This window comes from Columba livia, chromosome 18 (genome assembly GCF_036013475.1).
Source record: "Columba livia isolate bColLiv1 breed racing homer chromosome 18, bColLiv1.pat.W.v2, whole genome shotgun sequence".
Lineage (NCBI taxonomy): Eukaryota > Metazoa > Chordata > Aves > Columbiformes > Columbidae > Columba > Columba livia.
This window is the reverse complement of record NC_088619.1, coordinates 12,881,485-12,908,660: the sequence shown is the minus strand read 5'-3', so window position 1 is coordinate 12,908,660 and position 27,176 is coordinate 12,881,485. Positions and strand designations below refer to the sequence as shown.

At 58.2% G+C, this 27,176-nt stretch overlaps 1 protein-coding gene across 2 annotated transcripts; it reads right to left on the bottom strand.

Moving 5' to 3' along the window:
* Nucleotides 1–730: 730 nt before the first annotated feature.
* On the bottom strand, nucleotides 731–27,167 carry NPLOC4 (NPL4 homolog, ubiquitin recognition factor). 2 transcript variants are annotated; one of them, XM_065035075.1, is made up of 17 exons: nucleotides 27,077–27,167; nucleotides 25,363–25,443; nucleotides 23,998–24,110; nucleotides 22,988–23,167; nucleotides 20,630–20,678; nucleotides 19,792–19,886; nucleotides 18,586–18,709; nucleotides 17,814–17,993; nucleotides 16,261–16,347; nucleotides 14,739–14,810; nucleotides 13,985–14,111; nucleotides 11,945–12,105; nucleotides 5,490–5,561; nucleotides 4,091–4,186; nucleotides 3,054–3,170; nucleotides 2,094–2,196; nucleotides 731–1,978 (listed from the first exon to the last, which is right to left on the bottom strand). In XM_065035075.1, the coding sequence occupies exons 4-17, from the start codon at nucleotides 23,155–23,157 to the stop codon at nucleotides 1,821–1,823; spliced, it is 1,611 nt and encodes a 536-aa protein (XP_064891147.1). In that variant the 5' UTR covers nucleotides 23,158–23,167; nucleotides 23,998–24,110; nucleotides 25,363–25,443; nucleotides 27,077–27,167; the 3' UTR covers nucleotides 731–1,820. The 2 variants fall into 2 exon arrangements, with proteins under 2 accessions (XP_064891147.1, XP_064891146.1); XM_065035074.1 differs by lacking the exon at nucleotides 27,077–27,167 and adding an exon at nucleotides 26,592–26,767.
* Nucleotides 27,168–27,176: the final 9 nt, after the last annotated feature.

Sequence of the window (27,176 nt, the reverse complement as noted above, 5' to 3'; positions counted from 1 at the left end):
CGAACTTCCAGTTGTCCAGCACCAGCGTCAGGTTGGCGCAGCCCTTCGGTGCCCCCCGCTCGGCTGCGGCACCGAGGGGACGGGCTGGGGGGACGGGACCCCCAGCACCTCCCAGCCCCGCCTCGGGCAGGGCAGCCCCAGCCCGCCCGTACCCCAGCGCCCACAGCCCCCGCCTGGCGGGCAGGGCTCCCGCTGCGGGGGATGTCACCATTACCGGCTGCTCCGTCGTCCCACGCCGCCGGCCGCTGCCTCAGCTTGGTGGCACAGCCCAGAGCTGCCAGGAGCAGGAGCGGGAGAAGCCGTGACATGGCGCTGCCGGGGACAGCGTGGTGAGAACGGCCGCGCTGCGGGGAGCTGCGGCACCGTGTGCCCGACGGCCCCGGCAGCGGGACCCCAAGAGGCGTCGTGCTCCAGAGGCCCAGGCTGGGCACGTGGCACCATCCGCACCTTCCTGCCACCCACCCCAGCGCGGTCCCGCCGGTGCGGACACGGCAGCCGCTCGCCGGCTCCCCAGCTCAGCTCCCCCGGCTCTGGCTCCGCGCGGCTCCTGCCGGCCCTTTTGAAGGCGCTGGGCTGGCGCGGGGCCCGGCTGCACATGGCTGAGCGCTGATTGCAAACAGACCGTCTGCGGAGCCGCGGTCAGGGGATGGGGTGCTGAGTGCCCGGGGCTCAACAACCCCCGGTCTCCCCAGCCCAGCGCAGCCCCCGGCACAGCACACGTGGCACCGGCTTCTCCTTTCAGGTGCTTTTATTAAATGCTACTCACAGACCCTGCGCCCGGGTCAGCGCAGTCCAGCACCGCAGCCCCACACACCAGCAAACCGCGGGGAAAAGCAAACCACAGCCCCTGGGGCCGCACAGCCGCTCCGGTGACACCGGGGAGGACGGAGCCTTCGGCAGAGCTCGGGCAGGCGCTCGCCAGCAGCAGCAGGGGGTCGGGGTGGCCGTTTGGAACAGGGCGTCCCTGCCTCACAGGTGCAGGACGGACCCTCCCTGCCATGAGCAGGGCATGGGGCAGGAACTGGTACCCCGGGGGGTTAATTAAGGCCTGAACCCACAGCAGTGGGGATGGGGGGCTCTGTGCCAGTGCCCTGGGAGAGGGCTGAGCCCCTGGGACACCAGAGTCACCTCTCTGTCCCCTCCCCAGCCCCAACAGCCCCTGGACTCGGGGTGCCCAGCGCAGGAGCGGGAGTGAGCAGGGCCTGTGGCCATGGTGCCGCGGGGGCGGTGTCGAGCCAGGGCTGGCACATGCCCACCCCTTGCCCGCTGCTGGGGGGCCTGTCCTGCTCTGGGAGTGGTGCCAGCGCCCGGGGCTCAGCCTGGCAGAGCCATGTCTGGCCTGGTGCTGGTGCCAGGCGCCTGCTCACTCTGCCGGGGCTGTTTACCACAGAAGCTGCCGGCACCCGGGCACCCACAGCTGGCAGCAGCAGCCCAGGGGGGCGGGGAAAGGGGAGCAAAGCTGCGGTCAAGATGCCAAGCCCAGGAGGCTGCTGTGGGCAGGGAGGGAGGGGCCCGGCTGCCCACAGCTCCCCCGAGCCCCCAGAACAGCCCACGGCAGCAGTTGGGGGCGGCAGGGGGACAGCCCAGCCCTGCGCGGCAAAGGCTGAGGTTAAGCATTGGCTTCCCAAGCAGCATGATAAAGCCGGGCTCCCAGCTCCTGCAAGGGGTAACCGAGGGGGGCCGGAGTCACCCCCTGCCCGGCTCCGCACCCTGGGGGGACCCAAGTGGGGGAAGCAGAAGGGAGGATGGGGAAGGGACAAGCACCACTGCTGCTGCTCGAGGTTTTGCTGTGTATTGGCGCTGGCGCGGTGCCGGCGCGGCTAGGTCCGGGGCAGGCTGCACATCTCGCAGTGGTCCGTGCCCGGCTGGTTCATGAAGGTGCAGTGCTGGCAGGCCCAGACGGCCGCCGAGGCGGCGTGTGCCGAGCCGCCCACGGCACCGTACTCCTGCAGTCCTGAGATCTGCACACCCACCGTGCCTGCGGGAGAGAGAGCGAGCCCGTCAGAGCGGGGGAGCACGGGGACGGGGCAAGTCCTGCCTGTCACAGGACCCCCTCCCCAGGGACCCCCTTCCCCAGGGACCCCTGTTCTTACTGCAGAGCTGCTCGATGGTTGCCCACTGCTCTGATTTCTTCCAGGTCTGTGCCAGCTCCTCGTTCTTGGTCCTCACAGCTTCCAGCAACAAGCTGATGCTGTCCTGGAAACAGTAAGAGGGAAATCAGTGCTGGGTGCTGCTCTGGCACGCAGGCTGGGGCTGTGACCAGGGCAGTGCCACCAGCCAGGGCCGCGAGTCCCAGCTGCTGCTCTCTGGGTGCCACCAGGGACAGCCACAGGCAGGGACCACGATGCAGTTTATCCCTTTTGCTCCCCCCAGCATTCAGACGTACGCCTAAACCCCAAACGCTTCCCCTTTTCTCCACAGGGAGGAGGTTTATCACCAAAGCAGCACCTGTGGGTCGAGTCCGATTCCTTGCGGTGCAAACCCACCGTGCCGGAGCGTGCCGGCCCCAGCCCCATCTGCAGCTGCCCAGGGTCCGCCCGGCGCCCCGGGAGCCTCTGGCACACACGTGGCCCGTTTGCTGGCGCGCGGTTCACCCCGGGCAGGTCCGGCCATGCAGATGTGAACCGGGGCCCTGGGCAGCTGCCAAGCCCCGGTGCCCGGCCAAGAGCGGCGCAGCCAGGAAGTCATTGGCCTCACCGAGATTTGGGGGGCTCTGATCTCGTTATCTTTACAACAGGAATTTCTGATCCTGAGATATTTTTACAAACGTTTCCAGCTCTCGGAGCTGCAGCCAAGTTGGCTCTGCCCGCTCCGTGACCGCGCGAACAACCACCCCCGCGCTGCTTGGAGCAGCTCCTGGACTAGTCCCGGGCTTTGCTTTCACATTTTAAACCTTCAACCAACAGGTCGGCCGGGAAGAGGCGCTGGGCAGCCGCAGGGCCCTGCGCAGGCACCCAGCCTGGCCGCGGGACTGTCACCTCACGCAGAAGTGACGCCCCGGAGGAGCTCGGGGCCCCGGGGACGCTGACGTGACACTCCCCCGCGGTACATACCCGCAGAGGCATCACCTCGTTGGTGACCAGGAAGAGGAGCAGATGGAAATCAGAAATGACATCTAGGAAAATGGAGGAAGTATTTTGGGACAGGTACGTGGCCAAGCTGTGGAAGTCCTAGAGAGAGCGGACAATAATAAAGAGAAGTCACTTCCCCCATGTGGTAACTTCGTTGTCCTGTTTGTAACACTCCTGTCTCTTTTGGGCGCCAGTTCAATGTGCAGGGGCAGCCGTGGAGTCAGAGCCCAGGCTGCCCCAGTTCCAGAGAGCGGGATCTTTGTGCCTCACCGGCTCTCCCGTCCCAGCACCTGAACAACCAGAGCGGATCTGAGCAAGAGAAGCTGAGCAGGGGCCGGTCAGCTCAGCTCAAAGCCCCGTCCCTGAGGAACAGAGGCAGCTGAGCCCCGTCTGCCCCAACTCCCTTGGTCTCCCTGCTCCCACACCCAGGGTGGCTTCAGAACCGAGCACCGAAGCTGCCGCTGGACAGCCGACCTCTCCCACGCCGCAGACACACGGGCGGCGACCCCGTTCTCGTGACAACTTTTGGAGGAATCCCGTGACATCTTTGGCTCAGCCTCCTTAGAGGAACATGCTGTTGCTGCTTTAAAGCAACTCGAGTTCCGTGTGCTGGCAACACCCAGCGAGCGCCTGGGGCTGTCGGGCAGCTGCCTCTGCTCAGCGCTACGGCCTCTCGCAGTAAATGGCCTCTGCGTTTTAAAAATCAACCCAGGAGGAGAACTCGGTGCTCTCGGAGCTGGAGAACAGACCCCGTCCCGCTCCCATCCACAGGGAGAAGTGGGTCCCGGGTTGTCACCGTGGGGCTGGAGCTCCCCGACCTGTCTGGTGCTGTCTGGGGGCTCAGGGGGCCCCGGTCCCCATCACCCAGCGAAGTGATCGGCAGCCAGACGTTTGGCAAGCACGGGGCTGAGCCGCGACGGGGTGATTTAAGGGCACAACTGGAGCTGCCTCTGCAGACACCAGTACGGGCACAGATGACCCGTCTGTACGGAACAGCTTTGCTGTGAATTGCTCCTTACCTGAGTCTCTCCCAGCACATCGCGGTTCTCAATGGGGAATGGATTCTGAGAAATAGAAAAAGTGTAGACTGGATCCTTGGGGAAAGTCGTCGTGATCTAAAAAATCCAAGGAAGGTTGGTCAGCGCGCTGGTGGCAGGAGGGGCGGGCGGGACACGGGAGGCAAAGCTCCTGACACTGGAGAGCAGCCGGGGCCGCGCGTCATTCGGGGCTGGACCGGGGGCCCAGGCTTCCCCGCAGTCACCCCGTGTGCGCCGGCCCTGCCGCCCTGCGCCGAACGGACGGGTGCGGGGGACACGGCCTTGTGCCCGCGTTACCGAGCTGCCCAGCTGGTGTTTGGGGCTGCGAATGACATTCACACCTGTCCTGATTCTGGGGCTTTAAAGCATCAGTTCCTGACTGCTGAGCCCTGTCGGTGAGTACCTCTGTAAGCAGAAATACCTGCTAGGACAGTATTAGCTGGAATAATGCCTTTAAAAATAAAAAAGAGATAATACAAGTTGTTTCAGAAATGCAGCTTTCCGGACTGCTCCTGAATGCATTTTCCATCAATCTGTTTTCATCTTAATTACACCCCAGGTAGCCCAGAAGCAGATGCCCTTACTACTAGAGCAATAAACACGCTGCCGACTGGCACGGGGCGCCCGCGGGGCCCACACAATGAGCCCGTTGTTCCTGACGCAACATTTCCCCGCGCGGGTCCCACGTCCCCGTGTCAGCCGAGTCGCTCTGGTACGCGACACACACGGCAGAGAGTGAACGGGCAGAAGGACGAGGCGGGGGAGGCTCGGGCTGCCAGCTTCCCTGCGCCGGGGCAGGCTGGCTGCTCCGGCTGGATTTAATCGGTATTGGCATCACCTCTAACTCCAGCAATATCATCTGTCATCTGGATTATTTGCTTTCCTGCCTTCCACGCTGTAAGAGTTTCCTTTCAAGCCAAAGGGCAGAGTATGGGAACTCCCTCCCCCAGGAAAAGGCATTTCGGTACAACCAACCTGCTCTGCTGAGTCACCGAAAGGAGCCGCATCCTTAATTGCTGCTAAGTGACAGACAACTGGAGCTCTCTAACGAGCTCCGGGTGAGGCAGCGCCCGGCACATACATCTGTAGGGCTGGCGGCTTCCCCGGCATGTGGCCCCGTGCCAGCTCCCAGCCCTGACAGGACACCGGGCAGGGACTTCCCAGCGTGTCCCCTGGTGCCACTCGGGTCCCCAGAGCGCGACAGTTACCCCACAGCGCAGCAGCCTCTGCGCTACCGCTGTCCGGCAGCGGAGGGGACGGGAGAAAGGAAGAAACTCTGCCCTGTGAATCACCCCTAATGTGAATTTTCAAGGTGCATTAAGAACTTCGCTCCGCCCTGACCATCTCCTGCTGCGAGCAAGCGAGCGAGGCGAACACTCACGTCGATGATGAGGTACTCGACCGGCAGCGGGCGAGCCAGCTGGGTGATCTCGTTGCCAAACTTGTCTATGTCCTGAAAGAAGAAGAGTCTTGTTACTCCTCACACGGCCCTGGTGTGAAGCCCGAGGGATCCCACCCGGCGGTGCCCACATGGTGCCCGGGGATCCCCAGCCCTGGCAGGTCACTCGGGGGTGGGAAGCAACCTGCTGGCGTGTGGCTGGCGCTGTGGGGCTGCCCGAATCCGCGCTGTCCGGGGACAGGGAGCTCGGGGACCTGCCAGCCAAGGGAGAGCGTGGGCACTGCCCCCCTGGTGCCCTTGGCCTCACTCATCCCCACCGCAGAGGTGCCCGGTGTTATTTAAGAAGCGCAAATGCCACTTAGGGAGCAGCACCATCCGAAAAGGGAGGGACGGTGCCACAGCTGCTTCCTCAGCCAAGTCAAACCCGGCTTTCTGCAAACCCGGCCACGAGCCCCCACGCAGCCCCCGCCTGGGAACCGGCAACCCAGGCGCTTTCTCACACGCGGACCCGAGGAGCCGCATCTCACAACGCAGGAACTTGTTTTGCTTTGCCAGACGAATCGAACATAAAGTTTAATTATGGAGAAAAACGGCCAGCATATGTTCATTAATCATGAAATGACAATTAGACGTGATTTATGTCAAACATGCCGAGTTCAAACACAGCTTCAGAAATAAATTCATGCGAACTGACACTTTTCATTAAAGACTCTGTAAGAGGGGGTTGTATTTTCTACCTAAATCATCACTTAACATGTTATAAATCATTCACAGAGCCCCATATAAATCATACGCCCATAATTTCCAATCAGGGACCTTACACTGCAGTTTACATTCACCGAGCTCTCGGCAGCCCCGGCGGCTGCAGCCGGAGCCGGCGCTGCCGGTGGAGCCGGCGCCCCCGGAGCGCGGTGCTCGGGGAGCGGCGGTTCCTGGGCTGGCTCCCTCCTCTCCCAGCCGCGTCTGCTCCCGGCACACGCCGCTCCCCCGCTACCGGCACTTCGTGGTTACGCCGGTATTTACGCAGCACAGGTATGCGGCGCGGCGGCCAGCACCCGCTCTGCCCGCACGGGGATCGCCCGGGCAGGCTCCGGCACGCCGCCCCGGCACAGCCCCTCCCCGAGCGCCCTCCGTCCCCAGGAGCTGCACAAAAACCCACCTTCCAGGCTTTGAAGCTCCTTTTTAAAAGCAATTCCGATAAGGATCTTTTCTCCTTGAACATGACAGGTTGTTGGCCCCGCGGTGATTTCGGCAGCGGGGCCGGTGGCTCGTGGCCTCAGATCTCTGGGGCTCTGACAGGGGCCGGAGGAGACGCGGAGCCTTTGCAAGAGATCACAGAGCTAAACCTGCCGCGAGATCTCGGTGATACGGCAAGAGCCGGGAATCAAACCTGATCAGACCGAATCAGCTTCCCAAACACAATCCTGCCCCTGCAAGAACGAACCTGCAACAACTCAGCCATAATGAGCCCATCTGGAATTCATTTTCAAATCTAATTAAGTTCTAATATGCAGAAACATTTTTCCAGCACCTGTTCGCTTTAATCTCCGCCTCTGGGGATTTCCACGTTAAATGCCTTCTTTTTAATGTCACACTGCTGGGGCCTTCGGGACGTGCACCAGACTGTCCCCCCAGACTGGGACCGTGCTCCAGCCGAGGATGCAGCCGAAACCGCCCCCCCCGGACAGACCCCCCAAACACCGGCACTCTTCTCCAACCCCCACGCACCATTTTATTAGGCAATTACGTTTTAAAGACCTTAACAAATGCCGAGCTGGGAGAAAGACATCTTCATCCTGAGCTCCCACCTTAGTGCTGCCGCCCGGGAGCCACAAACAGCCCGTGGCAACCACGCCAGAAGGGGGCCAGGAAGGGGTTAACGACGGTGCAAGCACTTGGCTCCTGGATAAAAATCAAGCAGCAGGGCCTGGAGCATATGGACAGTGAATCATCCACAAGAGAGGAGAAAACTGGAGGGTGCAGCAGGAGCTGCAATTAGAGACGTTCAGAGCGCGGTTTGGAGGCAGAAGCTGCAGAGGGATGAGGTCAAAGAGGGAAGGGATGGGCGCGACGGCCAGCGCGGCACACACCCCCGCGGCACCGCTGGAAAGGCTCCGAGTGGCCCTGGGGATTTTGGTGGAGAGTGAGGGGAGCAGCTGAGCGCGGAGCAATAGAGGCTGCGGCTCCACGTCCCGGGGCAGCCCTGGCATCCCGTGCCCCTCAGGCTTGCTGTGCCAAAGGTGCCGCGTTGCGGAGCCACGGCCCGTCCTTCCCGCGCGGTCACAAAGCCCAGCTCTGCTCCTCCCGGTGCAGTTTCCAAGAGCTTCACCGGGCAGCCCTGGCCCCTCGCACCGACAAGAGCGGCTGACGCACAGACACGCAGCGACTTTCCTAAGAGCGAGTGACGGGTCAGCGAGAGTTGAAGCCCTTCTCAGGAGACTCCTTGCAAGCTAATAACGCGTCCTCCTCCTCCCCAGAGCGGCTGGGACATTTAAGGCTAAGACGGCTTTTCCAGCCCAAGGCGACCCGCCGGAGGGAGCCCGGCCAGGGAAGCCCTTTGCCGCCAGTGAAAACCCCGCGCAGCCTGAGCGCAGCGCTCGCGCCCTCCCCATGCAGAGGATTCCGAAGCAAACGGTCGGCAGCGCGTGGGGACAGCCCGGCTCACACTCCCCTTCGCTCCAAGGGAAGCGGCGCCCACGCCGGTGGCTCCGCAGGCAGGAGGGGCCGCGCGTGGCACAGCGGGAGCCGAGGCTCAGCCGGCGTTGCTTGCAGGGCACACGCAGGACTCGGCGAGGGCAAAACGGCTCTTTCACAACGCTCATGCCGTTGTGAAGTGCTTTCGTCTTACACCATCCCAAAGAAACTCTGGGGAAATATAAAGGTGGCCGTAAAATGCAGCTCATGGTGAGGATGACACCTTCGTGTTTGCACTGAGCTGACACAAAACCTGTGATAAGAGACAAAGCCAGTCCTGAAACCCAATTGTTCAAGTGTTTCAAAGGGTCTGTAAAACAGGACCACCTCTTTCCTCTGTTCGGCAGGGGGTTGATAAGCCCAAGAAATTAAAGGTGGAGCAGAGCACGTGGGCCCGTGGGGAGCAGCCGGGCAACGCTCGGGCAGGGAATAACCAACCCATGGGCTGGAAGGTACACGGCCAGTGGAATCAAAATCAGCCTGGTTATTTTCTAGAGCCAGATGGACACAGGAGAGGCCTCAGGACAGAGACAGCGAATGGAAATACACAACACTCAGCTGGGCTCTCCCCCACCCGGCTGAGGAACGGGGTGAAGTGGCCATTGCAACATCGACGTCTTCACTCCCAAAGAGGCCGGTTACTCCGACTCGAGTGCCTGTGTGTCAACGGGAGCGACTCCTTCACGAGTCTCGTTGCGCTGGCCTCGCCAGGGAGCGCGTGCGGGTTGTGCAACGTTGGAGTTGGGAGCAGCGCTGCGCTGTGACGCTTCGCACACAACCTGGCAGGACAAGGGGACGTTTTCTTCCTTCTGGCTGATCTTACCTGCAGAGGCACCTCAGAGCAAAGTAACTCGTGCTCGTGGTCCCTAAAGCCCTCGACTGTCACGCCAGAGCAGAACTCCAGCCTTCGGGAGCCAGGAAAGCAACGGCCACGTGTAGAAAGCGCTTACTGCCAGTTCCACCGGGGTGGTTCTGCTAAGCAGCGGGACTGGCGGCCAACACAAAGAGAACGGGAAAGAGATAGAGAAGTCACAAAGCTGGAGGCCTCAGGAAAAACGCCTTCGCCCCCCAGGGGTAACGCCAGCACCATCAGCTTTCCTATTTCCATGGAAGAAAAGGAGGTGAGCTGCATTGGGGCAGGACCAGCCATGGGCCCAGGGGACAGGGCAGCCCTGCTCCGCTCTGCAAGCACATAATGTCGTGCAAACCACAGAAAAGCAGCTTGCTGGGCAAAGGCAGCCGCTGCTCCCGCCGTGCAGCTCGTCAGCTGCGCAGTGACAGTCCTGGAGCTGCAGCTCCCCTGCCCGCAGCGCTCCAGAACGGCCCAGAGCGCCGCAGAACGGCCCGCGGCGCCGCAGCTCCAGGCCAGCTGCGTTTCCCAACAGTCAGTGCTGAAAAACAACGTCTGGTGCGAGCGGAGGCGTGAGACGTCCCCAGCGACGTGACCAACGCGCAGCGCTGCACCGCATGCGCGAACACAGCACCCCCGCCGACCCACGGTGAGCCAGGGTCCCGCAAGCCGGGCCTTGCATCTGGATGCATCGTTGTTCTATAAATACATCTGTACTCCACAAACATTGCCCTTCTGGTTCTAATCCAATTAGAATAAATTTGTATCGCTCTGCTCATCCCAAAGGGCCTTTCAAATGCATACTTGGGTATTACACAGAAATAGATATCTGGACTTTTCTCTCTACCAGTGACAGCCTCTTGGTCCGAGACAAGACGCAGCAACCGCTCCAGAAGTGCAGCTTTCTGCCCAAAGGGAGCTGGGGGCGGCACGGAGGGGACGAGGACGGGGACAAAGCTGCTCGGCTCCTGCGGGTTTCATGGAGAAAGGGGCAGCGGGTGCTGGACCCCGAAGCAGCGGCGCTCTGCCCAGCCCTGGGCTCCTCGTTTTCCGCGCAAGCACCGCTCTGACCCCACCGCTGTCACCGGCCCAGTAACCATGAGGTAGTGTCTCTGACCTCAAGCCTCGCACATTTAACGAGACCCCAAAGGCTCTCAGAGCCAGCGGTGACTAAGCTTTCCATCGATTTAAGAACATTCCAAAAAAATTAAGAGATCCTATAGCCAAGCACGTTTAAGTCTGAAGGACGATTACACCCGCCAGAGCAGCGCTCGAGCCTTCCTCGAGCACATCATGAAAAACGCAATCTCGGATAAAGTTATAAAACATGAAATAAGCTGCAGCCCGACCCAGTGAATCAGTGGTTCATGGAAATTTCCACAGAAGGCTGGAACCATCCGTTTGCATTCTGTTTATCTCCCTGCTTCGCATTACGGATGGGAGCGGAGCCCTTATGGGAACACCCACCGGTTCCCGCTGCTCCCAGCACCCGGGGTGGCCCCACATGTGGCACCCAGACCTGTGGGACCTCCCGTGAGCTGCACCCCGCGCATGGCACGGCACAGCACGGCACAGCACGGCACAGCACGGCACAGCGCCGCAGCCGCCAGGGATGAGCTCATCCGCACATCAGGGCCAACCCCTGCGCAGCCGAGCTCCGATGGAGCTAAATCAGACCTGGCTTATCAGCTCCTCGGGCGAGCCAAGTGCAAGGGGAAAAGGCGCTAATTCCATCTACCTTTCCTCTCCGGCGCTGGGTTTGGCCAAGAGGCAGGCGATCCTTGTTCCCAGGCGCAGTTTGGTGCTGAGGGGTGGAGGAGGGAGATGGAGCCTCACGGGCTGATTCATCCAGGCCAGCATTTCCCAGTCTTGGGTTCAGGACGCATTTTGACCAGCTCAGTTGTCCCAAGGGAAGCTTTGCTTGTCCTCCGCTCCTTAACGAACAGCTTTAATACAGGCAGCAGGAGAGCTGCGAGCTGTGAGTATCGCAGGCAAGAACGAGATAACTAACTTGGGTGATGGATGGCTAATTAGTTGGCAAGCAGAGCCATTAATTAATGCCTCTGTCCTTGCTCATGGGGCAGCACCATCCCCGGTTTGAGAGGCAGCGCTATCAGCCTCCGCAGAGATCCTGTCCCCAAGTTTCTAGCTTGGCCCCACAGACACAGTGGGGCTGAAGATCTCCAGACACGACTGTCAGGGGAACGACGACAGCCCATTCATCACCAGCGAACACCGCGACCCGCGAACACCGCGCCCCGCGGCAGACAGGTCACCCGCAGCGCTCCTGCACGGCGCGTCACCTAAGGGTGTTTTGGATCCGCTCTGGACACACATCCCCCCCGCTGCTCCTCGGGACCGGTTTTTGGGGTTCGCTGCCTGACCCGGGAACAGGAGCGAGCGCAGGCGGTGACCCCGGTACCAGGAGAAAAGCCAGGGGCGCAGCCCGGTCCTGCCCTCGCTCCCGCGTCTTGTGGCAGAGGCACGCACAGGGCTGCCCCTCCTCCTGCTGCACAAACCGCGCTGCCCCTTCTCGCATCTGCTGCCCAGCCGGTGCCGGTAAGCGCATCATACACGGGTGAATTAAAATCAACAGAGAAGCGTGACAAACGCTGCCCACAAACAGGGAAGAGGAGGTGAATCGGGGCTCTCGGTGGATCGCTGCAGACCTCGCTCAGAAGCTGGACAGCCAATGGCTACTGCTGTGCTGGAAACCAAACCGGCACGTTTACGAGGGGGAAACGGAGCTGATGCAATTACTTTGCAGACATGTGGTGAACGGTTACTACTGAAAATAGTTCAGACCTCAAAGAACATCCTTTCCTGAGCTGGCCGTGCTGGTTTCCAGACGCACGGCAGAGCCGTTCCTGCGGCTCCCCCGCGCAGCCCTTACCTTGTAGAAGACGTCGGGCACGTACTGCTCGCTGCTGGACTCCTTGGCGTAGCCCAGCTCCGGCGCGTCCCGGCACGGCAGCAGACACTCGTCCCGAACCAGTGCCATGCACTGATTCGACACCTGGTAGCCCTCGAAGTGGACCTGGTTGTCGGGACCACCTGGAAGAGAAGAGGCTGGTTGAGAAAATCCCACACGAGCGGCTTGCCTGGTGTAACCCGGAGAGACGGGACAAAAAGAGCAACATCGAACGCGATGGCCTTGTTAATAGTGAAGAACGGAAAGATGAAACTGCTGGTACTGCCGTGTGGGAAGGATTTCTAGGCAAGAATCCCCTCTAAATTCTACATTGCTTTATTAACAGTCATTTTCACAGCTAGCTTAACAGGACAGAGCCAGAGCGCTGCGCCGGGGCTGACGAGAGGTGAAGCTGCGCTCTGGAAGGTCCCGCAGCATCGCCCTCCCAGCACCCGCAGGTCCCCCCTCTCTTTGGGAGCAAAGCCAGCACAGCTCCCGAGAGCCCCTCCCTTTGCACGGGACCACGAGTGCGGGTTCAGGGTTGGTCGCCTCATCACGTCAGGCCCAAAAAGTGTTTTCTCAGCCTGCAGTGGATGGCCTGGGCGAAACCTGACCTGGAAAGTGGAAGTGAAGACCCTGGCTCACACGCTTGGCACTGTAATTTGGATAACGTAAGCAACACCAGGTCATATGTCATTAGAATACAACTGGAAAGAGAAGATACAGACAGATGGTAGGAAAACGTTACCGTTTCCAAACCTAGGAATTCAGGAGGGGATAGGAACTAATCCACATAGAGGATTTAAAGAAAAGGTTGGTGCAAACTATCCAAATATATTTATGAGGCACAAAAGGAAGGAATCAAGTGTTTAAATAGAAACCTGATGGGCTGATTCAACAGAAGAGAATTAAATTATCTGGAACAGAAAAGAGGAAATATTCGCTTTCTACCCTTTGATCTCTAACCTCAATCACTCGCTGCTCCAGAACAAACACTCCTAGAAATCAAACATAGACCAAGACGCAAGGAAGGCCTGAAAAGAGCCAGCCAGTGTCTTCTCAGTACAACACCTTGTTTAAAAGCAAAACCCAAAAACCAACCAGAAATAAATAACTAAACAAAAAGCGCGAGTGAGATACACATCTATCTTCAACGCAAGATGGATGCGTTTAACAGTCTGGAATGCACAGGCAGCTGTCCGGCTGCACGGGCCCGGTGACCGAGGGCGTTTTCACTGCACAGGGCTCCGGGAACACTCACAAAACCCGGGCTCGGAGGAGGGGACACAGCATCACACTTTCGGTTTTCACACTGATGCTATTGGCAAGTCACGCGTTCTTTTCGTTGCGTTAACCAGACGCAGAGCCCAGCGCATCTGCTCCAGGGAAACGTTCAATAAGCACATGAGTCACCCCGTGGAGAACGGCGGGTGGACTTCCAGCGCCCTTCCACGGGGCCTGTGGAGACTCGCTGCGAAAACGGCTAAAATCAGAGGTGACAAAGCAAAGCATTTTGCAGGCTACTCTGTTTTGTTCAGGCAAACAACAGGTTTCCATGCATGGAAGGACACAGCATCCTAGGCAAAGGTTGCCCTGACGGCGACACGAGGGAGATAAAGGTCCCTGCTCTACGCTGAAGCAGCCAGAGGAGCGTGAGCACCGGGTTCTGTGCCGCCGCTTTCAGCCAACAGAAACTGGGGCTTCGGGATTTGAAACAGCAAAGCGAGCAACAGTTGTTCCCCTGGCTGCGGGCAATAAATGCTTTGTGGATCACAGAGACGGGTGCTCCAGCTCTGAGCCTCAAATAACTTTCCTGCAGGGGACAGGGTAAATAATTGTCAAGAAGATAGCAAAGGAACATAAAGAAGTATTTTACTTGACAGAGTGAGGCAGAACCCTTGTTAAATAGGACAGATGGGGACCAGGACGTCTGACTTCTGACAGAGCTGCATATTCTGCTGTTAACAAGAGATAATTCACGTGTAACCGAGAGCGCCCGGACAAGCCGAGGCCAGTTTGTACCTGTAGCCACAACTGTGACAAACTTGGATCCAAAATGACCATCTGGAGAAAGGCGACAGATGTTGGGCTGCTGGTTCTGAAAGTGTCCAGCTGTGATGCACTCTTCTGCACTGAGATAATACGTGTCCTGAGGGGAGAGCAGAAATGTCAATAAAAAGGACAACGCGGTGTAACCTGGTCTGCAGCCAAAGGAAACCGCCCCCACCCAGTGAAGCGCTTTCGGAGAAAGCTGCTGCAGAAACCGGGGCAGGAATGTGACATGTCAGCTCTGCAGCCCCGGCCTGGCCCTCGCCACAGGGACTGTCCCACTTCTAGTTCCACCCGCCTTTACACACATACTTTTTTGTTTTTAAAGCAGGGTTTCATTTTCCAAATAGGGACACGGTTGATTTTAGAACGACAGGAAGCTGAGAAGGTCCGAGTGTGAGCCGTGTGTATCTCACAGAGCCCAGCCCACAGGCACATCCTGGCACTGAGTCACTTTTGCTCGCTGGATTTGCGCCTCACACCCCACTCCCTCCACTCTGCTAAATTGTTTTAACCCACAAGCACCGTTTTCTTACAGCAGGCGGCTCCGCGTGCCACCCGAACACCTTCCAACCCCACCAGGGCCCTTCAAGCTCCAGCTCTTTTTCCTGCTGAGCTTCTCAGAAGAGAATTGCAGCAGCAGCCCTGGCTCGGCACGGCTGCGGTTACGTGGTGACACCAACCCTCAGTGCCAGCAGCTGTGACGAGCCGCACGCTCGAATCTCACCTTGTTTCTGCTGTACCGAACGGTCCCTTTCCGTGTGTCTTCAGAGACCAGGTCGGTGAATATCCAGCCAACCTGTACAGAAGTGACACGGAGAAAGTCGCTTTAAGTAAAAAAAAAACAACAAACCAAAAACAACAACCCAAACCAGAAGAGCGCTTATACATTTTCTCCTAGCGGGACACGATGTTCTTGGCCGCTGGCAGCCCCGCTGCTGAAGGAAATGGCTCTCCCAGCTGTGCGGGCTCGCTTCCACCCCGTTTCCAGGCGCGCCGTGCCAGCTGGCCGCCCGGCGGCACCTGCAGCTTCATGTTTCACTACGGAATATCTTTTCATGGAAAGATCTGGAGGCTGTAAGAGGCCTCTGAGCCGCTTTCTCCTCCCACCCACAGCAAAAAGCATTTCCTATGGAGCATTCCAAGCAAAGCGGCGGCGGCAGCGCCAGCGGATGACAGAGCGGCTCACATGATCTCATTTTGAAGCTCGCAGTCGCTAGTTAAGATAAAGCTCATACGTTCCCACTGGAGTGTGATTCATTCCAACTCAGAGCCTGCTCCGGTCCAAAAAACACATTCCTGCTTTCTGCATTGTTTGCAGATCGGAGCGGGGACGCGGACACACACACCGCGGCGTGAACCCGCGCACACGTGCTGAGAACAGCTGCCAGCGTTAACCCTTCCCAGTAACTGCTGATTCAGGCTCCCAGCACAGCCCGGCCAGACCAAAACCTGCAGCCAGCAGGATGTTACGTGCTAAGTCCTATTGATTAAAAATATCTGATGTGAGAAACAAGGGAAAAGTGTGGGAATAAATAACACACACAGAAGCTTTGCCTCAGACACTGGCAAAAGGCTGGAGATCTTATCTGCCGAGAACAAAAGGCCTCACGCAGACATTTACAGTCTACTGTGCCGAGCCTTCTCTGATTTGTGTTTTCTTTAGCAAGTCAAATCTTGTTTGTGTTCATCTCATTCCTGGTATTCACGCGATACCAACAGATTCCCCAAACCAGAAAACATCAGTACAGGAGTGAGTGGAATCAGCAAACCACTGGACCCCCACACCGCGGGTCTGGCGGGCGGCGGGTGCACGGACCCCACAGAGGAGGAGAAAAACCACGCAGGACCCTCTGCTCCTGAAGTGGAGCACAGATCCCATCAAAAGAACAAACTCGGGAGGCAACTCCAGCTCCATCTGTGCCAAATTAGCACTCACCGGGGAGATGCTACCAGACACGGCTCCTATCTGAGCAGAAATAAAGGGAAAAATCATGTTTCTGCTTCTTTGCTGCTCCCTTTGACGCGCCCGTGCCCGAGGACTGCTGACCTCAGCTGCACAGCCCTGCGAGGCGCTTGTGCTCGGGAAAACGCTCTTGTTTTGTTTTTCATACCTAAAAGTGTAAGAGTTACCGACGCATCTCGGAAGCGCCCCGGCGGTCTTGAATAACCCTGCGGAGCCGAAGAGAACTGCCGGCGACTTTCTCCATTGCCACGCAAAGACGCGCGAAATCCCCCAGCATCCTAACCTTTCTCAGGCCCAGCTTTGCAGCGATCTCATCCACGACCTCGGCTTTTGGATCATCCAGGATCTCCAGGCTGTTCTGTGTACCGATCTGCAGCAAAGGAAAACTCGCTAGTAAAACGGAACAGGAGAAAACACGGTGCACCTCTCGGCAGTAGCGAGGCCGAGGATGGGAGCAGAGTGCCACGTTTCCCCTTGGCATCACCACTGACGGCTCCCACCCCAGAGACCTCCTGCATTCACAGACCCATCCCGTTGCAGCCCTTCAGCTACATTTGCAAACTCCGTCCGGCTTTATGAATGAAAGTCTCGGCATTTACAAACAGGCCGTTGCTGTTTCCAAGCGCTTTGGAAAAGGCGAGAGATCATACAAACTTTCCAAAGCTCTGTGTTCAACCTGCCAGTTTGGTGCCGCCGCTTCGTTTGTCTGAATCGCTGAGCGGCAGAGGCAGAAACGCAGCGAGCCCAAGAGCCCGTGCGCAGGGTTCCCCCGTGCTCTGGAGAACACGACCCCCGGGTGCGTTTCAGAGCTTTCTCGTGCAGAGGAGCCCGGCAGAGACCGCTCGCCACGAGAGCAAAACCCGCCCGGCTTTTGCTGTGCACAGCTTCCAAAGCAGGGGCTCTGCTCGTATTGGAAAGAAAGGGAAGAACGTATAAATGTTTTGCAGTTCCGCTCTCACACACGCACTCCCAAACATTTGTTTTATTCCACAGACAAGCCTGTTGCATTTTACTCCAGCAACCCTGCAGAAATCATCAAGAGGGAGAAAACATCTGACGCACCATGATATGTTTGTATACGTAGCGCTCGCACTTAGAAAAGTGACTCGGATCAGCAGCGAAGGAGCCAGAAGGCAAACGCAGCTCCAGGCTGAGCCTTGTGCTGTGGGCAGAGCGGCTCTTCCAGCTCTGTTTTCAGCTCTCTGACACCAAAGTCAGCTTTTGTGTTTCCCGGGAGGCCGGGCTCGGCGGGCGCGCTCTGGCAGGACTCGGCTGTGCCGTGCGGTGCCGTGCCGTGCGGTGCTGGGCCGAGCGCGGTGCCGTGCACCATCTAGTGGGGACTCCCGGCTGCTCCAACGCACCGTATCTCAACCTCGGCCTCTCACTCAAGGCAGCAGACTTCCTTTCTGTTTAATTAAACCACTTAAATTTTCCCAGAGAGCTGGTAAGGAATTGAAGCAAGGGAGCGACTTTTTTCTTCCTAGCAGAGAATTTGTTTTCAGGCTGTTCCACGCCACAAACTTGGAAATCCGGTAATCAAAGAAACACGTACAGTGAAATCAGCTGTTAAGAAGTTACCCCGTACTCAGATGGTTTAAGGCTGGGGCAATGTCAAAAACATGTGAAAATTAACAAAAAGCAAATCTGGGTTTTAAAGCTCTTTCAGTGGCAGCGACACACACAAAGACCCAAATCACAACATCTTTTTCATGGGACCATTTTCCTTACGGAGCTGCAGCTGGAAATACTGTGTGAGGTTTCCCAAACCCAAACGCGTTTCTGTGTTCCCCGATTATCTTTAGGAGTCGACAGCGATGCCGTGGCCGCAGCTCTTACCTGTGGGGGTTCGTAGATGGCAGCGACCTCGGCGCGGATGCCCAGAGGGATGTCCTTGTGCTCTGTGTACCGCCCGTACAGGTACCCGAGATGTTGGTTTCCCGTCTTCCGCCAGAAGTCGAGGAAGCGATCTGCAATTGTGTGGTTCTCAAACATGATGTTGTCAACATGCCTGTATTTCTGTTTGACAAAGTTCAAGCGTCAGGCCATCCTTGGCACGGTCTGGTTACTTTGCCTATCACCAACACCTTCCCAGGACACACATTACAGCCGAATCCCCCAAAACAGGGACACAGAAGCTCCCACCCTCCCCTCTGCCGCAGCGTCCCCCTGGCACCGCTCCCAGCCCCACAGCAGAACCCACCGCGGGCTGGAGTGTGGGGAGGTGCTGAGCACCCCCAGCACCCCATTAACTTGGGTTCCTACGGCCCCTACCCCAAGAGCCTTTGCAGCTAAAAAAAGACACTGAAATTCCAGAGGAAACAAGAAGAAACAGTGGGTGGCCTTTTGGATCCCAGGAGGAAAAGGAGCGGAGGTTCGTCGCTGGCGGTGCCAGCTCGGGCATCCTCCACACAAAAGGAAACTGCTGACACAGACACATTTTGGAGCCCTTTTCTGCAAGGACTGAAGACCTTGACAGCATTTCCCCAACAACAGCCAATACGCAAAGGCTCCTTGCTCCAAGCTGGCTGCTCCTGAAGCCATGTCTCCAAAAATAAAAGCCAAGCCCCTTCTCAGCTTTAACAGAAGGGCTCCCCGAGCTGCGCCTCACCTGTCTGTTGAGAGTGATGGCGCTTGGCTGGCACTTGGTGCAGATGCCTTCTGGCCACGGAGGGTGCCCTTCGCAGCCCGATTTGATCTTGCAGCTGATGTTTTCCAGGGCAACAAATTTCCCCCTGCAAGAAGGAAAACATACGGCGGCTGTTACCACAGTAAATGCTTTTGGGTCTTGAAAGTGGCTGGAAATATCACAGGAGGAGCAGGGCAGAGACATGGAGACACCAACACTTTGCATCTTCAGAGGATCCCTAAGCCCCTGCAAACCCCCCCGGGGGACACTCTGCTCCTATGCACCCCAAAAACCTCTGCTGCCCACTTAGCGAGGTCAGGAGGCCGACACTTGGTCCCTGATTCGGCTCCTGAGCAGATATTCGAGCAAGAGCAGAGACAGAAAACTCATGGGACCCTGCTTAAATAATTGATGCAGTGCGTGGGAAGTAACAGATGATCCTGCCAGGGCAAATTAGAGCTTCTCCCATGCACACAAGGCTTCCTGCAAAGGGAAGTTCCCTGCAAATTGAAGTATTACAGCCCTGAGCTGCATCTCCCAAAGACATTACAAAAATCCCAACGGCACTTCGGAATAGCAGGGAGAGGGTCTCACCTCTGCTTAACTTAGTTATTCTCAGCTCTTCCCTGGCCCGTATCACCACAGCATCCTCCACCCATCACGGGGCTGGACGCCTCATTTGCCGGTTACCGGGCGGTGAACCACGGCACCACGACAAGAGAGGGTTTCACTAAGAACACGGGGAGCACGGGACAGAGCGGAGTCAGGGACAGAGCGGAGTCAGGGACAGAGGATTCTCAGGCCCATCGTTCTGTCCTCGTCACATTTGCAGGTAACAAAAGCCACCGCTACAAGCTCTCAACGGTCTCAGTGCCTCTTCACGAGGTTTCAGACCCAGGCTCGGAGCTTGGTACTGTTAGGGAATCCCCTTCCCTCCCCCGGCCTCCTCCCCCAGCAGCGCTTCCTCGAAGCAATTACATCGCCACAGCAAAACAAAAGTAATAAAAGAACCCCAAATATAGACTTTTTTTTTTCTTCTTTTCTTTTTTTCTTTTAACACGCTGTTTTCTCCCCAGTTTGCCATTCAACGGTTGTACCCAGCACTACGCTGGTGAGATCTGTCTGTATTATTTGTATTATTAAAAAGCAGCTACAAGTAAATTCCCTCAAACACAGAGGTTTTCTTACTTGTCCGCCCCTCCGGTCAGCTTCCTGATGTAGGCATGGAACGACATGTGCTTCACTGGAGGCTCCAGATGGTTTAAATAATCCTCATCGAAAGGCTGCCAAAAACAGCACACAAAGAAAAGCCAGGTCAGACACCTGCCTGATAACACACCGAGCGCTAAACAAATGGATGTTCTGGAGTCAACCCCACTCGCTCCCAATGTGGAAACAATCAGGGGAATTTCGGCTCGTTCTCGAGGCAGCTACTGCTGGGACACAAACAGTGGGGCTTTACAACAGCCGCTTTTATTATCGCCTCCTACTTTTATAACAGGCTCCACAAATCAGAACGAGCCTCAAAGGCTAAATGCTTTTTCTTTTCAATATCCAAGGACAAACAAAAAGCCCAGCTGCTCAAACACGGCCTAAGGAGCTCCCGAGAACGCAGCGACGTCGGAGGGATCGCCGCTTCGTGCCATAAATTACACCGCACATTTGCGGGTGTTACTAATGCTGCCATCAACCCGAATAATACGCGGTTAAACTGGGGAGCGCTGGGACCCTCAAGAGGGGATGAAGATCCAGGGGAGAGCGAAGAGGGAGGAAATCTTTTATAAAGTGCTTTCTGTTAAACCCATTACTGCAGGAAACCAGAGCATTAACCAGAACAAACCCAGCGGTGCAAGGGCCCTGAGCTTTAGCGCTCCTGGATGCGACCGGTGCCTTTGTGGGGACTGCGAGCCCGAGCTGACGGCTCCGCACGGGCGGCGCTCCGGGGAAAAGCGTCCACGCCACGAGAAACCGAACCCAGAGCACACGTGCCTGTGGGAGTCTCTAGAGCGGGTTCTCAGGCTCTTACCTCCAGCGGTACACAGTGCACACATTTGCCCAAGGGGCCGTGGCGACACCTGCGCAAAGAGAAAGAGAAGCAGCATTAAATCTCGTTTAACAATGGAAAAGTCAGGCTGTAAAAGTTGCTCCAGAATAACGCTTTTGGTGTGAAAGATCTGTACAATCATACGGCTCCGAGCAACCCTCCACCCACCGGGGAATGTTACAGGGGGGCCACCACAAGATAATTTCACATAAAGAGACGGTAACAGCTTCGGGTCAAACGCGAGAGTCGCGGTCACGGTGAAGCCCTCCCGCGGGCTGTGGCGCGGGCTCTGCTCCCCGAGCGGCCGCCCCAGCGCACCTCAGGTCGCAGCTTCTCGAGTTTTACAACCCTGCACTGGGTTGTGTTTCGACTCAAAGAATTTCAAACCTACGTCACAGGGCTGGCCAGGGTGGTTTTAACAAAAAGGCAACTAAAACGTTCATCTTTTATCAGTCGCTAGAGGATGGTCTGGAACAAACAGGGAAGCGTGTGTTCATCGGACAGATAAAGACCTGCTGGGTAAAGTTACAAAACAAAGGGGAAAACATCATCTTTTGAGGTGATCTCTTTAATAAAAAGCAAACCCAAAACAACACAAATATTCCCCCCACCTCTGCCCCAGCACGAGGTCGGTGCTGGTTTTCAAAGGCAGGTCTCTAGAGAGGAGCAAGGACCTCGGCTCTTGTAGAGACAAAGGGGCCGGGATCCGGTTGCAGCGTTGCTTTAACGAGGGGCCGTGGCAGATAACGCACAGCGAGCACTGAGGCGGGCGACGCGCTCAGCCGCACGCCAGCATCGCCGCGTGGTTACACCGATCCGCACACGCAGAGCCAGCCCAGGCCTCATCGGTCATAAATACCCAGCCCTGCACCGCGGCCCATGCTGAGAACAATACCTGCCTTTCTTCTTTCGAAAAACGTGGCCAAGTTAAAGACAATGTTTTTGCCATGGAGTGATGGGTTTTGCCTTTATTGTTTCACTAATGTGACATTCCCCTTGTTTATCGCCAGCCTGGGAAGGTTAGATAGGATTTTCCACATAAAGGCGGCATCTCCGCAAACTTCCCTGCTGCTGCAGCGCTGAAGATAAACCACACGGAGGGCAACACAACGGGCAAGGCAAGCGGCTCCCTTTTAGGAGGAACTCCTGCTTGCCTTTAAAATGTTTGCTCCAGCCCTTCCGGAGGTTCCTTTGCAGAGGGTCCAGCCCCAAGGCCACGACCGGGACAGACACCAGCCCAGGACCCACTGGGACATTGTTAACGACGAGCGATAAAAACCAGCCATCCAGAGACGGACATTTTAGCAGCATCAGGGCAGATTTTCGGTGGTATTAACTCACCATTGTACTATTACTTCTACAAAAAACACAAGCTGCTTTGTTTATCTAAGCCTCTTGCAGCTAAAAGTTTTGGCAAAGCAAGGCTGCGCTGCATTTTGGTGAACACAATGGACTCCCCGGTTTCACAGAAAGGTTAGAAAGGCACGTGATAGAGAGGAAGCCAAAAGGGCAAGTGGGCAGAGACCCAAGTCCCCCTGCCACTGGGTATTCCCACTCACCTCTTTGCTTTTCCTTTCTAAGGAGCGGCCGGATTAAAGACCCAGGAGCCGCACGCAACCGCAGCGTGCCGGGGCCAGCGGCGCGGGGCTGTGCCGGCTCTGCACCGCGGCCAGACAAGGCAGCAGAGCCCAGGCCTCTGCTCTGACAGACGTCAACCCCAAACCTGCCCTGGTGCTCCCCGCGGCCGGCCTGGCGATGCCGAGGCGGTGGCTCCGGCAGGAAGCGCCTTTCCCCGTCCATGCCCTGGGGGATGGAGACCTGGCCCTGCCGCCCGCACCCCGAGCACGGGGAGCTGCCGTTGGGGCCACGTGGAACAGAAGCTCCTGCAGACAGCGGACTCCTGCTTATCAAGCCATGGGCCACACCCAGAGCGTAACCTCGTACGGCTGCACGGCACTGCCTGCCAGGACATCCCGGCAAAGAATCCAAAGTTCTCATTTTAGTCTAGAGAATTCCGAATGTTTCGGGAGCAAAAAATATACCATCACAAGCCCCACAGCAGGGGCCACCTTGGTCACAACAATAGATTCTCTGAATGAGTCCTTCCTGGCAAAGACCCTGGGATTTTGGTATCTGCTTCCTTTCTCGGCTCAATTTAACCTCCCAGGACAATGGCAAGGGCTGTTTTCCCTTGCGAACGCTCCCGAGGCAGTGAGGGGCAGGGCAGAGCGCGGGGGGCAGCTCCCGCAGCGCTTCCTGGCTGCCGCTTTCAGACGAGATGTCACCAGCTCTGCTGCGGCACAGATGTGCCGGCAGGAACAAAATCCGCCTTCTACTTACAGCTGCTGGTCTCGATTTCGGTAAATCTTCCCGTCCTGTTTGATCAGATACTGGTCGATCTCATCTTCCACCACCTGGGGGGCCCCCATGGGCCGCAGGCTTTGGGAGACAGAGGTGTCCATGGTCTCTGAGGAGGAGCCAGCTGGGCTCGAGGGGTAGAGAAACAGCATATCGCCATGCCTGCGGGGAGGAGAAACAACACACGGCTAGCGGGACCTGCTGCTGGGCCTCCCAAACACAGACCAGCATGTAGTCTATTACAAACAATTAAATGGGCTAGCAAACGAGGCAGTCTGATGCCATTCCTTTGGCCACCTTTCTGCTGCTTGGGTTATTCACGCAATAAATGCAAATCTTTTAATCAGGAGATAAGACTGAGGGGAAAAAAGATGAAATAAAGGCGAAAAGAGCCTACAGAGAGAAGCAACAGCTCCAGCAGGGACAGGGACCAGCGCGGATCCCTCAGGTCGCAGATGCCAGCGCCGACAGGCAAGCGACAAGTTGCACAAGGTAGTAACAGTTCTTGTACTATTAGTCAGTTTAACGTTGTTCTCCAGGTGAACAGAATGAAGAGATTCCCAACCAAACACGATGCAATCACAGCATTTTGCACCTGCCTCCAGCCCCCGCTCTGCACAGGGGACTGGCAGATTCTGGCACCAATGCCGGAAAAAAAGCAGAGGGTGAGGAAAACCGGGCTGAGGGAGCTGGCTGGGGGCCGGGGGAGCTCAGACGGAGCCTTGGGGCTGCCGCACCACGGCAGGCGAACAGCAAGGCCAGGAGCGACCTAACAACAGCCGCCACAGCCTCGCACGTAGATGTTCTGACCGCCCCCGGTTCAGCACATCAGCCAAGTTCGCCTCTTTGGGGAGCTGGCAGGTGACAGCGGAGAGCCGGGACTGCTGCACCGTGACACCAACGCCGCTGCGGAGGGGAGAGCTCAGGGCAGCGCGGAGAGGAGGGAGCCGGTGTAAAACCCCTGCACCCGCAGCGGCTCTGTCGGCACTCACTTGATTTTCAGTAGGTTGAGGGATTTGTTTTGTGACGCCGTGATCTCTCCTGTCCTGTTTCTATTGGTGTAGACAGAAAAGCCATTATTCCTGAAACCAAATTCTTTTGCAACCTGAAACAGAGAGAAGAACGCCAAGGTTTAAGATACCCCACGGCCCCGCTCAGATGCCAAAGCTGCTCAGAGCAAGTGCTGAGTCCAGGGAACTTCTATTACAAAACCTTTGAGTAAGCCCTATATTAGGGAATAAATCCAAACATTTCTTGCATTCAGCTCAGCAAGGGGATACAGTTTTCCCCAGCTGAACAGGCAATTTCAGTGAGTGCTGCTGCTTTTGTTCTGATGTAGCTGCTTGCAAGCGCGATTGTTCCACTCTGCCCCGGGTAATATGAACCCTTGAAACTGAGCAGCTTGTTTTGCACGGGTTCCTCAGATTTGGAAAGCAACGCTTTTCTCTTTGGGTGAGACTGTTCGGAGGCTGCAGCCACTGTCTCTGCCCTGGCCCTGAAACCCGTCAGGATTTGGGTTCGTTTGGGTGGGGGCTGCTGTCTGGGCTCCAGCTTCCAACAAGCAAATGACTCACAAAGGGCAGCAGGTTTTGGTCTGCACCCCTTCCCTCTCGCAGGGGGAAAGGAAATGGAGCTGAGAGAACAGCCCTGCAGGCACAGAACACAGAGCACTTCCCCGCGGGGCAAAGAAATCCTGACCTGAGGGTTCCAGGTTACAGCAGAGCTCCAGGAGGGAAGGAGCGCTTAAACACTAAACTTTAACACTGAGCAGCTGCATCAGAGCAAAGAACCAGCTACAGCCAACCCCAACCATGACAGCTCCAGCATTCACAGCGTTCTGAGCACCCAGCGGGAAATCTGCCCCAGGAAACCCCGCAGGCTCCCACATCACCTGCAGATCGCACCTTAACCCCTTCCATGCTCTCTCCAGAACCATACTGGAAAACCAACTGCACACAAAGTGCATTCAAACGACATGGAAAGGACAACTCCAGCAGCTGAGTTTCACTGGGTCACGCCTGAAGAGGCCAGTCTCTCGTGGGAGGGTTTGATTATCGGCTTTCCTGTCTCTGCTTCCCCAGCGGCCGTTTCTTTGGGAGAACACTAAAAACCTCTCCTGCCCAGGAGAGCTCCCACCCCAGGAAACTCCAGCTGAAAAGCTGGGTAAGCTTTCTTCTTTAATTTTGTCATTTTCCCTCTGGAAACTGGAATCAGCTACACCAATAAAAACGCCCTTTTCCAGCAGGCACGGCGATCCTCGCTGCCACCAGCGCATCTGCCCCGTGAGGTGACACATGTGCCACCAGTGCGTGCGAGCTGCCGGACGCTGCCCGGCCCCGCGGGGAGGCTGCCGGTACCTTCTTGAGGAACGTGGCCACCGTCTCTCGCTTGGTGGCCGTGATGCGCTTCACTCCTTCTGGCGACTGCACGCGGATTATCTGTGGGGTGAAGAGGACAGCCCGAGTTAGTGACGGGGACAGAGCGCCCCTGCGCTCACAGCCACGCTGGAGGCTCACGCACACCGGCCCCACCGCTCCTCCCTCCTGCTTTTAATGCTGCAAACGCACAAGGAAGTAATTTCCCAGCAGCAGGGCAGCACCAGAGCGACGTCTGCACACTGCAGGATGAATTTCCCTAATGCACGAGGCACGGCAAGGAGCTGGCACCAAGAAGAACGCTAACACTGCTTTCCTTGTCAAAGCTCTGACCTCAGACGTGGAATTAACCTTTCCGAAGGAGGGTGAATCAGAGCTTCCGTGGGATGATTTATTCGGTGCCTACACACGAACGCTGGCTTAGCGGGTGCTAATGGGCACCTGTGCTGTTGCTGGGTTCCAGCCCACGTTACCGACCTGCCGCTTCCACCACTAACGAAAAGACGAGGAGAAGAGCCACAGGGCTCAGGCGGCTCCTGTGCAACCCCCAGCAGCGGCTTCGCTGCAGCCCGGAGTCAGGGATGGGAAAAAACGGCGGCTTTTGGGGGAAAAGGCCAGGGACGATTCTTCACACGCTGGCAGGGAAGTCGCCAACACAAACATCAGCGTCCCGGTGCTGCCGGGGACCGGGGAAGCGGCTCCAGGGGCTCTGAGAGCACGATCACCTGGCGACAGGGCCAGGACAGCAGCGTGTCCTGAACGGGGGACACGGCGGGGACACCGGGGGACGCGGCGGGGACACCGGGGGACGCGGGGCGCTGCCAGTGTCCCGGTGTTACCCCCAGGAGCCCCTTCACACTCTCCCAACTTTTGGCACGGGAGAAGCCCGCCCGGGCCACCTTCGTGGTACCGACGAGCCCGTTCTCCGGCCGGGGCTGAGCGGGGCCGCCCCCCCGCTCCGGGGGCACTTCCGTGGGGCAAACGTTCGGGGAACCGGCGGGGGCACCGCTCCGGGGGGGCTGCCCGGCCCGGACACCGCCGGTCCCGACCCCGGCGGGACGCCCCGTCCCCAGAGGCCGGCGCGGCCCCGGTGCGACGCCGGTGCGGGCCAAGCGCGGTCCCGGTGCCGGCTGAGCGCGGCCCCGCCGCCCCACACGAATCTGCTGCCTCATCGCCCCTCCCCCCGGCCGCCGCCGCCGGGCCCCACTCACGATCGTCTCCGCCATGGCGCTGCCCGCGGGCCCCGGGGCTCGCCGGCCGCCCAGCCACCGGCCCGTCCGCTGCAGCACGGCCCGACCCGCTCCGCTCCGGCCCGCTCCTGCCCGCCGCCTCCGGGCCCGGCCCGCCGCCTGCGCCCCCGCCGCCCGGGCCCCGCGCCCCAGCGCCCGCGTTCCGCCGGCCGAGGGTTCCCGGGCGGGGCGGGGCGGTCCGCCGGCACAGCGCCCCCTGCCGCCTCGGCGCCTCCCTCATAATTGTCCCCCGCGCTGCCTCGGTGCCACCGCCATCGCCGTCCCCCCCGCCGCCGCGCCCGCCCCTGCGTTCCGCCCGCAACCCGGCCCGCCGGCTGTCCCCACTGCGTGGCCCGTCCCGGGCGTGGGGTCCCCGGTGTCCCCTCGCCCCCTGCACGGGGCTCGGCTGGGTTCCCATGGACCGCGCAGCAGAATGTGGCTCTGCTGGAGCCTGTCCCCCCACTCACCCCAAGCCCCTACAAGCCCTGCTGTGCCCCCGTTACCGATCCCGCTAATGGGGCAGCGGGTGCTGTGCTGGGAGTGGGTGCTGGGCTGGAGCGAGCCCAG

Bases quoted from the DNA above. Each gene is read 5' to 3' on its own strand.
- NPLOC4 (XM_065035074.1), bottom strand. The intron at 20,679-22,987 runs GTAAGTAGAAGG...CTCTTTGCGCAG, and splicing joins CGAAATCGAGACCAGCAGCT to GTGTCGCCACGGCCCCTTGG. The intron at 18,710-19,791 runs GTAAGAAAACCT...TCCTTCTTGCAG, and splicing joins CTGACCGGAGGGGCGGACAA to GGGGAAATTTGTTGCCCTGG.